Raw genomic sequence first — 17,828 nt, 5'->3', positions numbered from 1 at the left:
TTTAAGTCTCTCATCTTTTAGAATGACCATGTTAGTTTCAGTTCTTTCATATGCACTTGGAGCTATGTAGTCAGTGTTCAAGAGCTTTGATGTCAGTCATCAACTGGATTATAGGAATGGAATAGGACTTAGCCATGTACCAATAAACATTCTAGGCCAAATAAGAAGAACAAGTTAGGAACAAGGAAAAATGTTTGCAGAAATACTAGTCAAAAGATCAAGGTCAGAGGCGTATTGTTACTATTGAGTTAAACATTACATAAAAGGAAGCATATCCAATGAGCTCGAACTGCAAAATACTGAATTATATTATATGCAAATATTTATCTAGAAAGAAACCAACCAAGATGGTTGCTGGCGAGATGTGAGCCACTGATAGTGGTGAATATTTTTACACCATGCAACAGATTTGGCATTGTCAAGCCTAATGGTTATTTATGGTTTGAGATGACAGATGAAGAGAGTGATAGACACTAGTGCTGTGTGCATACTATGAGCTTCTCAGATGTCTTAAATGGCTCAAGATGATGATCCAATAATGAAGCCCTTGAAAATAAAATTGATCCTACATGATGGAACAATACTGAAGCCATAAGAAAAAATTAAGTGGAATCACCAAAGCAATGATAAGAATGAAGATCTGGAGTTCCATATAGCAGACTTTAAGCAAAATCTGCTCAACACAACTGAAAGAAGCTTAATGCTTTGATTCTTAATCCGGCATGTGCCAGAAGACATTTGTAGTGGTCACTAAGTCATTGACTGCTGAACAGATCCTAAAATACTACTGAGATGTTTTTTTTTTCAGGTCGTTAATGTAACCTTGATAAATATCATCCTGATATAGATGAAAGTGTAATACCAACTCTAGGAGTTGGGACATCATGTTGAGGTTGTGCAGAATATTGGTGAAGCCTCTTCCGAAATACTGTGTGCCATTTTGGTCTGTTATAAGAAAGATATTATTAAAGCAGAGAGGGTTCAGAAAGGATTTACCAGAATGTTGCTGGGAATGGAGGGTTTGTGTTATAAGGATAGATTGGAAAGGTTAGGACCTTTTTCACTGGAGCTAAGGAGACTGAGGGGTGACCTTTAGAGAGGTTTTTAAAATAATGAGGGGCATAGACAAGGTGAATGACACGAGCTTTTCCTGAGGAGAATTCAAAACTAGGGGCCATATTTTTAAGGTGAGAGGAGAAAGATTTAGAAAAGACGTGAGGCACAACTATTTTACACAGTTTGTGTGTGGAATGAACTGCTGGAGAAGATGGTGGATGCAGGTACAGTTACCAACATTTATAAAAATACTTGGATAAGTACATGAATTGGAAAGGTTTGGAGGCATAAGGGCTGAGCACAGGCAGGCGGGACTGGTTTCGTTTGAGAACATGGTTGGTCTGTTTCCATGATGTATGACTCACTTGTGGAGTCCACCAGAAACTATAATGAACAACATCACATTGGAGCAGGAGGAAACAGAGCAGAAAGAGAGGTTTACTCTTCATCCGAAACATATTGTGTCTGAGCTTGGATTGCCAGAATATACTGATGAGCAATGAATGTAAATTGTAACCTTTACAGTAATATATTACGTGGAGGTCACAGTTCACCATGAAATTCAACAACTTGCTTAATGCAAACAGATGGAGCCACTCGGAATAATTTACTGATTCCTGCACAAGAATAAAGAATACAGAAACAAAGGGCAGGAAAAAGAAATAAAGGCTGGATTACCTGTTGGTTGTTATGATGTTAATACAAGACTGAAAGGACTAAAGGAATGCAAAAGTGGCTAAAATCGAACCAAGTGGACTAAATATAATCAAAACAAAACTAAAACAGGAACCATGATGGAATGAGGTCTTTCCTATATTCCAGAATGACCTGATGACTGACTTTATTGTCATTAGAAAATAATTATTATATAATTGGACATTACATTTTAATGTTTGTTTTCTTTAGGCTCAGGCCACCATTGCATCCAAGATGGCCCCACCAGCAATTGAAGCTCAGGAGCCCAGTGTTGGAAGTGGTGAGTCATTGCAATTTGTGTTGTGTCCTTACTTTAATGTCTGTATTCCCCATTATTCTTCAGCCTCCACTTTCAGCGTCTCAGGCATGACTCCTTCTTGGTATTAATATGTCCACGTTTTTCCATGCCCTTACCTAGCTTTATTGTGGTAACCTTCTCCAGCCTCTCAATCCTCAGAAGGTCATGGTCCTGGCACAGGGGCCATAACATGTAGAATTTCAGGGCAGTCTTGTTCTGGCAGAATGGTAATCCCATCACTGGCTCAGCTGCATGTTCTGGTTTAAAATAGGGCAGATTGAAGGGGAAATGAGACAGATAGGAACTTCCTCCCCTCCTTAATAATTGGGTTACAGACTGTGATGATGATGCTCCTTTAACAAGGTTATGTTTCCTTGGTTTTCAAAAGGGGTTGTAAAAGGCAGAGGTTCCAATTTGGCTGGGGTTAGCCCTTATGGCTAACAGATACTGCCTCAGGCAAAAGGCTTCTAAGTTTTCTTTAAAACACTTGTACAATGAAAGTGGAGTGGCCAGTTCTCCTAGCTCAGGATTTCGCAAGAAGCGTGTTCAAGGCTGCTGGTCAGGGTTTGAGCTGGGGATCCAAAGGAATGGCTACAGTGGAAAGATGTTCCATGCTGATTCTGTCTCTCAGATCTCTCCTGTAAGAACCTGTGTTTGACTTTACCATTTGTATTTATGAGGATGTTGCAGGTATTTGGAAAGACATCATTAAATTGCAATAGAGTCGATTGGGTTAAGTTGTTCTATATTCTGTTCTGCATCATTCAGTAGTCTGTTAATTTTTTTTAAATACTGAGTGATTGGGGCAGCTGCAGCACTCCTGGAAAACCCACTTTTACACCTACTTAAAACAACTAGAAAAATTAGGGTCTAGGCTATCTTGGTAATGCTTTGAGGGGGTCTGGCCTGGTCCATAAACACACAGATAGTTAACAGCTAACTGTTGTTATGCAAGTTTCCATCTTCTGTTGTTCCACTAGTGGTGGTTGTGCCTTCTACTCGCAAGGCTCTGGGATGATCCAATCAAGGAGTTTAAATGTTTTAAAGGGTACATTTAGAGCCAGACATTCCAAAGAGAAATCAGCAACACTTTCCTGTGTAAAATCTTTGGGAGAATCTGATATTTTCTCTCTCTGGCGTCTGTGATGCTGGAGGACAACTGGAACCTTAAAGACTGAAGTCGATAAATTTTTATTGGGTACAGGTTTTGAAGAAATATGAAAGGCAAATAGATGGAAGTGCAAATTGATTGTGATCTAATTTAATGTTGGAACTATTCCATGGGATTGAATAGTCACTTCCTCATCAGAGATCCCTAACCAGATCTCTGCCAATTTGCACATCACCTTGGCCCCACCCTGTATAGGTGCTGATACTTGTTTTAAAAACCTGTCTGATTTGTTTCTCTTCTGCTTCAGGTTTATATCCAGACCTGCAGGAACTGGGGGACTATATGGGGCTGGACCTGAACAGTGAGGATCTGAGGCAGAACATGGCCGTCGTGCCAGTTGCTGAATCTGGAGTAAGCATCTGATGGAATTGGGTGACTACAGTGAGCTACACAAAAACTCTCCTCCTTACACAAACCTCCTGAGAGGTGGTTCTCTTTTAGTAATGTGAAGATAAAACATGAAAGCAAGGTTTTTGATATTAATTTGTATCTGTCTTTAATTGGGATGTCAGCTGTGGCTCAGTAGGAAGCTGGTTGAGTATTCAGGTTCCCTCTCAGACTGCACAGACAGTGTCAGCTTGGACTGAGGGGATGCTGAACTGTCAGAGGCACAGTCTTCAGGATGAAATCCTTGGTTCTAGACTCCCTGACCAAGAGCAACATCCTCCCTGCATATAGCTTGTCCTGTTAGAATTTTATATACTTCTATCATATCAAAGAAACATACAAGAACAAGAGTAGGCCATTCAGCCCTTCAAGTCTGCTTCACCATTCAAAACTATCATGGCTGATCATCCAAGTCAGTACCTTGTTCCCGCTTTTATCCTGATTTTTTTATTCCTTTAGCCCTACGAAACTCCTTCTTGAAAATCAACGACTGAGTCAGAGAATTCCACAGGGTCTCTACTCTCTGGGTGAAGAAACGTCTCTTCATCACAGTCCTCTACCCCATCCATAGACTGTGACTGTTCTAGACCCCCTGTTCATTGAGATTGTCTATCCTGTGTTTACTCTGTCTAGACCTGTTAGGATTTTGTAGTCATCTGCGAGAGAGCCCCTCATTCTTCTAAACTCCAGTGAATGTAGTCCTAACTGATCCAGTGTCTCTTCATATGTCAGTGCTGTCAGCCCAGGAGTCAGCTTCACTGCACTCCCTCCACAGTCAGAACATTCATCCTCAGGTAAGGAGACCAAAACTGCACACAGTACTCCAGGTTTAGTCCTAAAAGGTGCTGTACAATTGTAGCAAGACATCCCTGCTCCTATACAGGTCATTCTGTGACAGTTGTGTTCCCCTGTAAACCCTGTGCTATGGAAAATCACACTGTAGAAGGTCACAAATTTAAAAAAAAACTGCCATAACCATTCATAGAGTCATGCAGTCATAGAGATGTACAGCATGGAAACAGACCCTTCAGTCTAACCCATCCATGCTGACCAGCTATCCCGACCCAATCTAGTCCCACCTGCCAGCACCCAGCCCATATCCCTCCAAACCCTTCCTATTCATATACCCATCCAAATGCCTCTTAAATGTTGCAATTGTACCAGCCTCCACCACATCCTCTGGCAGCTCATTCCATACACGTACCACCCTCTGCGTGAAAATGTTGCCTCTTAGGTCTCTTTTATATCTTTCCCCTCTCACCATAAACCTATGCCCTCTAGTTCTGGACTCCCCGACCCCAGGGAAAAGACTTGGTCTATTTATCCTATCCATGCCCCTCATAATTTTGTTAACCTCTATAAGGTCTCCCCTCAGCCTCCGATGCTCCAGGGAAAACAGCCCCAGCCTGTTCAGTCTCTCCCTGTAGCTCAGATTCTGCAACCCTGGCAACATGCTTGTAAATCTTTTCTGAACCATTCAGTAGGATGTTTATCCAAATAACATCCATAATTTGTCAATCATGTTATAGCCAATTCATGCTGACAATACACACATTATACCAGAACTGTACTCTCAGTCTCTATGAAGGCCAACATAGTATTTGTCTTCACCACCTGCTACACCTGCGCAGTTGCCTTCAGAGACTGATGTACATGGGCACCAGGTCTTGTTGCTCCTTCCCCATTCCCAATCTATCAGATAATAATCTGCTTTCTTGTTTTTGCTCTCAGTTATTATACTTCATCTGCCTATTCACCGAACTTGTCCAAATCACACTGCGGCATTTCCTCATTCTCCTCACCATTCACTCCCCTCCCCACCACCCAGCATTGTGTCATCTGCAAACTTTGAGTTATTACATTTAGTTCCTTCATCTAAATCATAAATATATAGCAGGGTTCCTAACACTGATCCCTGCGAGAACCCACTGGCTGCCATTTGGAAAAACCTGTTTATTTCTATTCCCTGTTTCCTGTCTGATAGCCAGTTCTCTATCCATGTCAGTATACTACCCTGATTTCTGCCGCAAAGCCTCATCTTTCTAAACCTTCATAAAAATAGGCCAGTCTCTCCTATAGTACGGTCCTGACATCCCTAGTATCCATCTAGCAAACTTTCACTGCTATCCCTTTATGGCAAATATACCCTTTCTTAGGTAGGGAGACCAAGACTTCCACACAATACTTCTGATGTGGTCTCACCAAGGCCCTGTCTGACTGCAGTAGGATATCCCTACTTCTGAATTCAAATCCTCTGTAATGAAAGCTAATATACCATATGCCTTCCTAATTTCCTGTTGCCCCTGTCTGTCTACTTCCATTGACTGATGGACAAGGACACCCAGGTCCCTTTGCATATCCAAACTGTTCAGCATATCACCATTTAAATAATACTGTTTCTTTGTGTTTTTCACATCAAAGGGTATAGCTTCACATTTGGCCTTGGTTTTGCCTACACACTCAACACGTCTTATCTTATGAAGAGAGGTTGACTTAGCTCGGACTTTTTTCATTGGAGAAAAGGAGGAGGAGAGGGGACATAATTGAGTTATACAACATAATGAGAGGCATAGATAGTGTCGATAGACAGAGACTATTTCCCAGGGCAGAAATGGCTAACACGAGGGGTCATAGTTTCAAGCTGGTTGGAGGAAAGCATAGAGGGGATGTCAGAGGCGGGTTCTTTACACAGAGAGTTGTGAGAGCATGGAATGCGTTGCCAGCAGCAGTTGTGGAAGCAAGGTCATTGGGGACATTTAAGAGACTGCTGGACATGCATATGGTCACAGAAATTTGAGGGTGCATATATGAGGTTCAATGGTCGGCACAACATCGTGGGCTGAAGGGCCTGTTCTGTGCTGTACTGTTCTATGTTCTATATTGAAGTCTCCTTGCTTGCTCCTCGCAACATTCAGTCTTGCCCATTTTGTGTCATAAGTAAACTTGAAAATATTTCATTTAGTTCCATCATCCTGGTCATTTATATATGTTGTGAATAACTGGGGTCCAAGCACTGATCATTGCGGTACCTCACTAGTCGCTGTCTAACACTTAGAAAAAGTTATTCCCAATCTGTTTCCTGACTGTCAATCCACTTAATCCATGCCAATGCATTACCCCAATCCTGCGTGATGTAACTTTTCCCACTTGCCTCTTATCAAATGTCTTCTGAAAATCCAAATACATCACATACAATGGTTCTCCCTGACCTGTCCCACTAGTTATATTCTCAAAAACTCTGGTAGAGTTTTGGAAGCTAATGCTTCCAATTAAACCTGTTGGACTATAATCTGGTATTGTCTGAGTTTTAACTTTGTACACTCCAGTCCAACACCGGCACCTCCAAATCCAGTAGATTTGTTAAGGATGATTTGTTTTGCATAAACCCAAGCTGTCTTTGTCCAATCTTGTAATGCCTTCCAAATGTTTTATTATCACATCTTTTATAACAGACACTAGCATTTCCCCACTACTTGTGTTAGACTAACTGGAATATATTTCCCCGTTTGCTTTTGTCTGTTTGACTCCTTTTAAATAGTGGGATTACAGTTGCTGCCCTCCAATCTGCAGGATATGCTCCAGAGTCCATAGAATTCTGGAAGGTGACCATCAATGCTTCCAATGTTAATTCTTATACACCATGACATAGCACCTTGTACAAAGAGCAAGGGCATCACCCACCAGCCCCACCTTCCATAGGAAAGAAATGCCAACTTTGTCAAGCATTGCCAAACTCACCAGAAAGACAGTGAGGTTGATCTTGACGTAGGTGATGGTATAGAGTGATCATGAGTCTGCAGCAGCCTGTGTTAAATCTTTTTCCATACCAAAATCCCCAGGAATAGAAGTCTGGAGAGGTAGAAAGCAGTCTGCTGATTAGTTCTCCACAGAATCGTAGAATCACACATTAGAGAAGAATCCTTTGGCCCATTGAGTCTGCACCAACAAATAACTGCCCTATATCTACATGGGTCCCACTTTCCCACACTAGGCCCATAGTTCTGAATGTTCTGACAGTTCAAGTGCTCTTTCAAGTACTTTTGAAAGATTGTTAGGTTTCCTGCTTCAATTATCCTGCCAGGCAGAGGATTCCTGATTCCCACCACCCTCTGGGTGAAAAATGTTTCCTTAAATCCCTTCTAAACCTCCTGCTTTCCACTTTAAAATTATGTCTCCTTCAACTCAAGGGAGCTGCTTTCTATTCACCCTGTACATGTCCCTCATAATCTTACACACCTCAGTGAGGTCCCCTCTCAGTCTTCTCTGCTCCAAGCTTATCCAATCTCTCTTCACCGAAGTGCTCCATTCCAGGTAACTCTCTGGTGAATCTCGTCAGCGCCTCCTGCAGTGCAATCACATCCTTCCTATAGTGCAGTGACCAGAACTGCATGCGACATAACCAAAGTCCTATACAACTTCAACATAACATCCCTGTTCTCATAATGAATACCATGACAGATAAAGGCAAATTTCCATTATGCCAGTTTAACTACCCTATTCAGGAAATCTGTGTTCAAACACCCCAAGATCCCTGTATCCCTGAGCTTCCTAGTGTCTTCCATTCATTGAGTACTCCCTTGTCTTGTAACCGCTTCCAAAATTCACCAACTCTCACGAATCAGGGTTAAATTCCATCTTCTATTGATCTGCCCATCTGACCAATCCACCTATATCCTCCTGTAACCTACAACCTCCCTCCTCACTGGCAACCACTTGGCTAATCTTTGTTACATCTGCACACATATCATCTGCCCTCTGCTCCTCCTGCCATATTTTCTACTGTATTGTTTATGTATATCACAAACAACAAGGGACTGATCACTGATCCCTGCAGTATGCCACTGAGCACCAGGCTCCACTCTCACAAACAGCCTTCTACCACCACCCTCTGTCTCCTGTCACTAAACCAATTTTGCATTGAACTTGCTAAATTACCCTGGATCCCACGTGCTTTATCATCATTAACAGTCTTCCATGAGGTAACATGGTGGCTCAGTGGTTAGCACTGCTGTCTCATAGCACCAGGGACTGGGTTCGCTTCCACCCTTGGGAGGGTGTCTGGGTGGAATTAGCATATTCTCCCTGTGTCTCCACCTGGTACTTGGTTTCCTCCCACAATCCAAAGATGTGCAGGTTAAGTGGATTGACCAGGCTAAATTGCTCCATAGTGTTCAGGGATGTGCAGGCTAGGTGGGTTAGCCATGGGAAATGTAGGGTTAAGGGTAGAGGTTTGAGTATGGGTGGGATGCTCTTCAGGGAGTGGGCTGAATGGCCTGTTTCGATGTTACAGGGATTTTGATTCTGATGTGGGACCTTGCTAAAGTCTTTGCTGAAATCCATATAAACTGCATCAATTCTAACTATAGTTTCTTGCTTTATCCCCACCACCCTCGTGAAAAGGGGAACCACATTAGCTTTCTTCCAGTCCTCTGGCACCTTTTGCAGCCAAAATGGAATTTAAAATCTGGGTCAGAGTTCCTGTAATTTCCTCCCTCATCTCACATAGCAGCCCGGGATACAATCCATCCTGATCTGGAGATTTGTCCACATTTATTCCTGCCAAATATCACCTCGCTTCCTATATCAAACTGCTAAAGAACCTCATTTTCTTGAATTCTGTTTCTACATCCATCTTCTCCAAAGTGAAGACATGTGAAATATTTATTTAACACCCTACCAGTGTCCTCGAGCTTTACACACAGATTGCCCTCTTGTCCCTGATGGGACTGTATGCTTACTGTGGTTAACCTCACTCCCTTACAGAATATCTTGGGATTCTCCCTGATATTTCGTGCCCCAATTTGCTCTCCTAACTGCTTTCTTAAGTTCCTTCCTGCACAATCGATACACCACTGTTGATTGCTCCCTTTGTGCCTGTTAACATCTTCCTTGTCGTCCTCATCCACAGACTCACGAGCTGTTTCAGCAGTCTCTAAGCTGCCTTTAAGGGCTTTCACTACTCATGACCTCGTTGACTGGCAGAACTGGCTCAAGGGAGCTGAATGACCCATTCCTGTTCTTCTGTAAAATGTATGTTTTTGTTCAGCCAAGTGAAATCCACCAACAGAATTGCTCAATACTTTGGCGAGTTTACAAATGCATAATAACGATAGCACCCCTGATGGGATTTCTGAGATAGTTAGTGACCAAGTTTGCAAAAAAGCTGACTGCTCCTGGGGTGTATTCATTTTGTCAGTGCTTCCAGCTTGAGAAGCTTTCTGTTTGGGGTTCAGAGCCAATTTATGGTTAACTGCTTATCCATTTCACCTTGGATTTCCCATTCTTTTTATTTTTGTGCTTCACTGTCTAGCAAGTTGACAGCAATCAGTCAACCGCAAATAACATGGTGGCCCCACTGACTGGAAACAGTGTGGGGCTTCACCGAGCGGAGATCAAAGCTGGAGTGCGGGAGGTGATCCTCTGTAAGGACCAAGATGGAAAGGTTGGCCTGCGGCTGCGTGCTATTGACAAAGTAAGTACCTAAGATGCAAATACATTCGTAGTTCCCATTGTGGAATTGTACAGCACAGAAAGAGGTATTTGTCTTTTCCATTGTGCCTGGGCCAGATCTTTGAAATAGATGTTTATATAGTCTTACTCCCCATAATCATGGTGTCTTTCAGTTCTCTCCCAAGTCAGGAACTTCCTTGAGTCCATGTCAGTGTCAGTTAGGTATAAGTGAGGACTGCAGATGCTGGAAATAAGAGTCTAGATTAGAGAGTGGTGCTGGGAAAGCACAGCAGGTCAGGGAGCAGGAAATCGACGTTTCGGGCAAAAGCCCTTCATCAGGAATGAAGGCAGAGAACCCCTGGGGTCAGAGAGGAGGGTGGAGCGGATAGGTGGGAAGGGAGATTGGCAGGTGGGACAGGTAATGAGGATGGTGCTGAGCTGGAAGGTTGGAACTGGGGTAAGGTGGGGGGAGGGGAAATGAGGAAACTGGTGAGGTCCACATTGATGCCCTGGGGTTGAAGTGTTCCGAGGCGGAAGATGAGGTGTTCTTCCTCCAGGCGCCGGGTGGGGAGGGAGCGATAGTGGAGGAGGTCCAGGACCTCCATGTCCTCAGCAGAGTGGGAGGGGGAGCTGGAATGTTGGGCCACGGGGCGGTGGGGTTGATTGGTGCAAGTGTCCCAGAGATGTTCCCTAAAGCGCTCTGCGAGAAGGCGTCCAGTCTCCCCAATTTAGAGGAGACCGCATCGGGAGCAACTGATACAATAAATGACATTGGTGGATGTGCAGGTGAAACTTTGATGGATGTGGAAGGCTCCTTTGGGGCCTTGGATGGAGGTGAGGGGGTAGGTGTGGGCGCAGGTTTTACACTTCTTGCGGTGGCAGGAGAAGGTGCCAGGAGGGGAGGGTGGGTTGTAGGGGGGCGTGGACCTGACCAGGTAGTCACGGAGGGAACGGTCTTTGCGGAAAGCGGAAAGGGGTGGGGAGGGAAATATATCTCTGGTGGCGGGGTCTGTTTGAAGGTGGCGGAAATGTTGGTGGATGATACGGTTTACGTGAAGGTTGGTAGGGTGGAAGGTGAGGACCAGGGAGATCCGGTCCTTGTTGCGGTTGGAGGGGTGGAGTCTGAGGGCGGAGGTGCGGGATGACATGCGTTTGAGGGCATCTTCAACCACGTGGAAAGGGAAATTGCAGTCTTTAAAGAAGGAGGCCATCTGGTGTGTTCTGTGGTGGAACTGGTCCTCTTGGGAGCAGATACAGCGGAGGAATTGGGATTACAGGATGGCATTTTTGCAGGAGGTAGGGTGGGAAGAGGTGTAATCAAGGTAGCTGTGGGAGTCGGTGGGTTTGTAAAAAATGTCAGTGTCAAGTCGGTCGTCATTGATGGAGATGGAGGGGTCCAGGAAGGGGAGGGAGGTGTTAGAGATGGTCCAGGTAAATTTAAGATTGGGGTGGAATGTGTTGGTGAAGTTGATGAATTGCTCAACCTCCTCGTGGGAGCATGAAGTGGCGCCAATGCAGTCATCAATGTGGTGGAGGAAGAGGTGGGGAGTGGTGCCGGTGTAATTATGGAAGATCAACTGTTCTATGTAGCCGACAATCTATGTCAGTTCGGCGTAAGTGCATAGATTTAGGGTAAGGGGCAGGAGGTTTAGTGGGGTTATGAGGAGAAATTCCTTGCACCTTTAATGTTCTGTGGATTCTGCCTGTAAGGGTGGGAGAGGCAGGAATCCACAGAACAGTAAAGGTATTCAAATGTTCACTTGCGATGTCAAGGCATAAAGGCTAAGGGCTAAATACTGGAAAACGTGATTAGAACAGTTGGCTGTTTTTGATTGGCACATTCGAAGGGCTTTGTGCTCTAGATGTCTATAATTCTATGATTGTTGATAAGCATCTCAGTGTGTGAAATAATCTGTTCCTAATTTTCAATAATTCAGTCCACCCTAAAGATTAATTTTTGGCATTCACCACGCTGGATGGGTTGACGTTCATTCAGTTGTTCAACAAACAAATCACAGTTCAGCACAGGAACAGGCCCTTTGGCCCTCCAAGCCTACACCAATACATTTTGCCCGTCCACATTAAAATTGTCTTCGCTTACGGGATCTGTATTCCTCTATTCCCCTCCTATTCATGTATTCGTCCAGGTGCGTCTTGAATGCTTCCAGCCCCTCCTCTGGCAACGCGTTCCAGGTACTCGCCACCCTTTGAGTGAAAACCTTGCCTCGCATATCTCTTTTAAACCCAAACCTCCGTACACACACACACCCCTTGAGCCTGTGTCCCCTAGTAATTGACCCCTCCACCCTGGGAAAAGCCTCATACACTCCACTCCATCCATGCCATTCACAATCTTATAAACATCTATCAGGTTGCCCCTCAACATCCTTCATTCCAGTGAAACCAAATCCAGTCTGCCCAACCTTTCTTCATTGCTCAAATCTCCCATACCAGGCAATATCCTGGTAAACCCTTTCCTAGGAATCAACATCCTTCTGGTAGTGTGATGACCAGAACTGTATGCAATATTCCAAGTGTGGCCTAATTAAAGTTCTCTAAAGCTGCAGCATAACTTGTCTATCCGAAAACTCAATGCCCCTTCCAATGAAGGCAAGCATGCCATAGGCCTTTTCTTTAACTACGTTTTCTACCTGCGCTACCACCTCCAGTGATCTGTGGACCTGCACACCCAGATCCCTCTGCATGTCAATACCCCTAAGGTTCTGCCATTCACTGTATAATTTCCACCTGTACTTGATCTTCCAAAATGCATTATCTCACATTTGTCTGGGTTAACCTTCATCTGCCATTTTTCTGCCCATGCCTCCAACTGATCTATATCCTACTGAATCCTTTGACAATCCTCCACACTCTCTGCAACTCTACCATTCTTTTTATCATCCACAAGCTTACTAATTAGACCAGCTACCTTTTCTTTGAAATCACTTGTTTAGATCGCCAACAGCAGAGGTCCCAGCACTGATCCCTGTGGAACACCATTAGTCACAGCCCGCCATTCTGAAAACCATCCTTCCAATGCTACCCTCCGTCTCCAATGACTAAGCCAGTTCTGTATCCATCTCTCCAAGTCACCCCTGATACCATGTGACTTCACCTTTTGTATGAGTCTGCCATGAGGGACTTTGTCAAACACTTTACTGAAGCCCATGTAGACAACATCACCCACTTTTCCCTCATCAATCATCGTCATCCCCTCCTCTGAAAACTCGATCAAGTTAGTGAGGAATGACCTCCCCCTCACAAAACCATACTGTCCATCGCTAATCAGTCCATTTGTTTCTAAATGCGTATAGATCTTGTCCCTGAGAATCTTTTCCAATAATTTCCCTACCACCGACGTAAGGCTCACAGGCCTGGATTATCCCTGTTACCCTTAAACAATGGGACAACATTGGGTATTCTCCAGTCCTCTGGGATCTCATCTGTGGCCAAAGAGCATACAAAGATGTTTGTCAATGCTGTAGCAGTTTGTTGCTTTGCCTCCCTCAATATTCTGGGATAGAGCCCATCAGCAGCTGGGGACTTATCTATTTCAATACTTTTTAAGATGCACAACACCTCATCCTTTCTTATAGCAACTTGGTTTAGAAACTCGACACTCCTTCCCTGAGATTATCCTCCACCAATTCCTTCTCTTTGGTGAATACTGGCACACTATTTTTTTAGAATTTCACCTCCCTCTTCTGGCTCTACACGTGGATTCCCTCATTTATCTACTTACCCAGCTATATCTTCCAAGATGTCCCTCCGTTTTGGTTTCCCAGTTTGGTTGTTGAAGTTTTACAGATGGGGCAGCAGGTTAGCCTGTCTGTTCACCCCCTTGATTCCCTTCTGAACAGGCTGCAGTATTAACCTGGTATAAGCCATCTTTATTGCACTTGTCCTTGACTGACCAAGGCATGACTGATCTTAGGGCAGTACTGTGGGAGTGCTACACTGTCAGAGATGCTGTCTTTTGGGTGACACACCTAGCCGAGTCTCTGTTTGCCTTTTTTTAAAAACTCAGACAGATGTGAAAGATTCCATAGCACCATGTGGAGTTCCCCCTGTATTGCTCGTCACTTCTTATCTCTTGATCAACATCAAAATTGATCTAGAATAGTGGGAACTGATGTAAAAATAGATTTATTGTCACATCTGCTAACTCACAGCAAGATGTTTCTATGCATCATTTCAAAATGTATTTAATTGGCAGTAAAAATGATTTTAAAGTCCATGAAACATGCTTGTTTTTAAAATTTTTTTCTGTCTGTTATGCTCTCTTTCCTCTTTTCACGCATTCCTTCCTTGTTCTTTTCCCTTAGGGGATCTTTGTCCAGTTGGTTCAGGCCAACTCCCCTGCTTCTCTCGTTGGGCTGCGTTTTGGGGACCAGATCTTGCAACTGAATGGACAGACCTGTGCAGGCTGGAGCACTGACAAAGCGCATAAGGCACTGAAGCAGGCGCCACAGGACAGGATCACTGTCATTGTCCGTGACCGGTAGGTAGCTCTTTCAACTCGAGTGGCTCTGGTTGGAATGTGAAAGGGACAGGATCCTCAGGGATTATGATTTGAAATAATTGACTTATTTATTTCATTTTGAGATTTATGTGCTGGCTTCTCACCGTTGGATAAATTCAAGGGGAAAATTTGTCCCAAAGTCAGGTCCACCATTGAAACCCCTCCCACTTGCGTGTTACATTTGAACACGTGACTGTATGAATTGAGCAGGAGTAAGCTAATCGCTGCTCTCACCAGCTCCACTGTTGGATAGGATAGTGGCCAATCTGATTGTAAGCTTAATTCCACTTTCCTGATTGCTCCAATACCCTTTTGATTCCCTTCCAGCACCAGAATTGATTTAACTCTGCCTCCACTGCTCTTTGGGAGAGACCAGTCCACAGGCTAATGACCCACTGAGACAAAACCTTTCTCATCACTTTTTTCTTAACTAAACAGTACTTTACTTTTAAACTGTGACTCCTAGTATTAGTCTTTCTCTCACAAGGATAAACATCCTGTCAGAATTCACCCTGAAAGTCCCCTCAGGATCTGATATGTTTCAATAATATTGTATCTCATTCCTGTAAACACATTTGGATAACCGTCCATCTTGTGCAACTTGTTCTTATGAGACGATCCCTTCTTCTCAGGAATGACTCAAATGAGCCTTTTTACGAGCTGTTTTTATATATCTCAAGTAATGAGAACAAAGCTGTATACAGTGCTCCAGATGTGGCCTCACTAATATCCTATATAACTGTGCTATATTTCTCTTTTATATCCCTTTCCTGTTTCAATAAATGACAACATTCCTAATCACTAGATGCATCAATGTGAATCTGGCCTCAGCTTAACACCAAATGTCCTCTTCACTGTATAAAAATGCCTACTTTCACCTCTATAATATCCTTGTACCATCAATCCTCCTTCAGTCAATCTGCTTTTGAAAATAGTAAAGTGAAGATGGAAACAAAGGACAGGAAAGGCAAAGCACAGAAACCAAAGACAAAAATCAAAAAGGACCACGTTTCATAATGATTCTAAAAGGGCAATAAAGGTCAAAGAAATGAGCCTGCAGGCTCTGTGTCTGCTCTGTGAGAAGCATTTGTAACTAGGCAGATGAACTATCTACACAAAGTTATTAATGGATACGGTGTAATTGGGCTCTCGGGTGACCAAGAATGGGAACTCAACGTCCAGGGTTACTCAATTTTCAAAAAAAAGATAGATGGAAAGGAAAGGGAGGTGGAGTGGAATTGCAGGTTAAAGAGGAGATTAACACAGTAGGAAGAGACGACATTAGTCTGGACAATGTGGAATCAGTACGGGTGGAGCTGTGTAACACCAAAGGAAAAAGACGTTAGTGGGAGTAAAATACAGACCACTAAACAGTAGTTGTGAGGTTGGAGATTGTCTCAAATAGGAAATTCGAGGTGTGAGCAGTAAGGGTACAGTTGTTAATCTGGGTGACTTCAATCTGCATATTGATTGGACTAACCAAACTGGTAGCAATGCGATGGAGGGGGATTTCCTGGAATATGTAAGGGATGGTTTCTTCGACCAATATGTCGAGGAACCAAGTAGAGAACAAGCCATCCTAGATTGGGTATTTTGTGATGAGAGAGGATTAATTATCAACCTTGTGGTGCAAGATCCTTTGGGGAATAGTGACCATAATATGGTAGAATTCTTCAAGGTAAAGAGTGACACAGTTAAATCTGAAACTAGGGTCCTGAATTTAAGGAAAGCTAACTTTGATGGTATGAGGCCTGCATTAGCTAGGATAAGCTGGTCAAGGACACTTCAGGGGTTGGCAGTGGATAGCCAATAGCAGACATCTAAAGAATATATGGATGAACTTCAACAATTGTGCATCCCTGACTGGCATAAATGTAAAACAAGAAAGGTGGCTCAACCATGGCTAACAAGGGAAATCAGGAACAGTGTTAAAGTCAAAGAGGAAGCATATAAATTGGTCAGAAAACAGCACCAAACCTGAGGACTGAGGAAAAATGTAAAATTCAGCAGAGGGGGACAAAGGATTTAATTCAGAAGGGGAAAATAGAACAATGAGTGTAATCTTGTGAAAACATAAAAACTGACTGCAAAAGCTTCTATAGATATATGAAGAGAAAAAGACTGGTGAAGATAAATGGAGGTCCCTTACAGTTAGAATCAGGTGAATTCATAATAGAAAATAAAGAGATGGCAGACCAGTTGAACAAATACTTTGGATTTGTCTTCGCAAGGGAGGGAACAAATAACTTTCTGGAAATGCTCGGGGTCAGAGGGTTAAACATGAAGGAGGAACTGAAGGAAATCTTTATTCATCTGGAAATAGTATTGGGAAATTGATGGGATTAAAACCTGATAAATCCTAGGGCCTGATGCTCCGCATCCCAGAGTACTTAAGGAAGCCCTAGAAATTATGGATGCGCTGATGATCATTTTGCAGCATTCCACAGACTCTGAAAGAGTTCCAATGGACTGGAGCGTAGCTAGTGTAAAATAGGAGGGAAAGAGAAACTAGAGAATTATTGGTTGGTTAACCTGACATTGGTTGTGGGGAAATGGTGGAATCCTTTTTAGAGTGGCAGGCAGTGATGAGTAGGGTGTTGCAGGGTTCAGTGCTGGGACCCCAGCTGTTCACGATATACATTAATGATTTGAATGAAGGAACTGAATGCAATTTCTCCAAATTTGCAGGTGACACTAAGGGGATAACAGTGGGTGCTCTGAGGAGGATGCTAAAAGGGTGACTTGGACAGACTGACTGAGTGGGCAAATACTTGGCAAATGCAGTATAATGTGGATAAATGTGAAGTTATCCACTTTGGTGGCAAAAACAGGAAGGTGGATTATTATTTGAATGATAATTTAGGAAAAGGTAAGATGCAATGAGACCTGGGTGTCATGGTGGAACAGTTGCTAAAGGTGAGGAAAGTTAAAGGATAATGTGATTGGGACAAAAAGGTGACTTGGAATAATTGTTCCAAAGGTTCTCCATAGTAAGATTTTCCTTTGGGAAATGTCTCCTCTGTTGCAGACAAATTGTTGGGGAACAGTTATAGAGTCATAGATTCATACAGCACAGAAGCAGACCCTCAGACCATACCGACCAAATTTCCTAAACTAAAACCAGTCCTTCTTGCCTGCATTTGGCGCATATCCCTCTGAGCCTTTCATATTCATATCCTTATCCAAATGTCTTTAATGTTGTAACTGTACCCAAATCCAACACTTCCTCTGGCAGTTCATTTCACATA

At 43.3% G+C, this 17,828-nt stretch overlaps 1 protein-coding gene across 1 annotated transcript in view; it reads left to right on the top strand.

The window, feature by feature from the left end:
* The window catches only part of LOC140462833 (syntenin-1-like), a 42,398-nt gene that overhangs the window by 13,315 nt on the left and 11,255 nt on the right, over positions 1 to 17,828 (top strand). Inside the window, exons 3-6 of the mRNA XM_072556181.1 lie at positions 1,963 to 2,032; positions 3,469 to 3,572; positions 9,919 to 10,080; positions 14,384 to 14,559. Coding sequence (XP_072412282.1) covers positions 1,963 to 2,032; positions 3,469 to 3,572; positions 9,919 to 10,080; positions 14,384 to 14,559 — 512 coding nt within the window. The remainder of the gene's footprint in view (positions 1 to 1,962; positions 2,033 to 3,468; positions 3,573 to 9,918; positions 10,081 to 14,383; positions 14,560 to 17,828) is intronic.

The sequence above is a fragment of the Chiloscyllium punctatum genome, chromosome 37 (assembly GCF_047496795.1).
Source record: "Chiloscyllium punctatum isolate Juve2018m chromosome 37, sChiPun1.3, whole genome shotgun sequence".
NCBI lineage: Eukaryota > Metazoa > Chordata > Chondrichthyes > Orectolobiformes > Hemiscylliidae > Chiloscyllium > Chiloscyllium punctatum.
The sequence above is the reverse complement of the archived record's forward strand: the minus strand, read 5'-3'. Positions and strand labels throughout refer to the sequence as shown.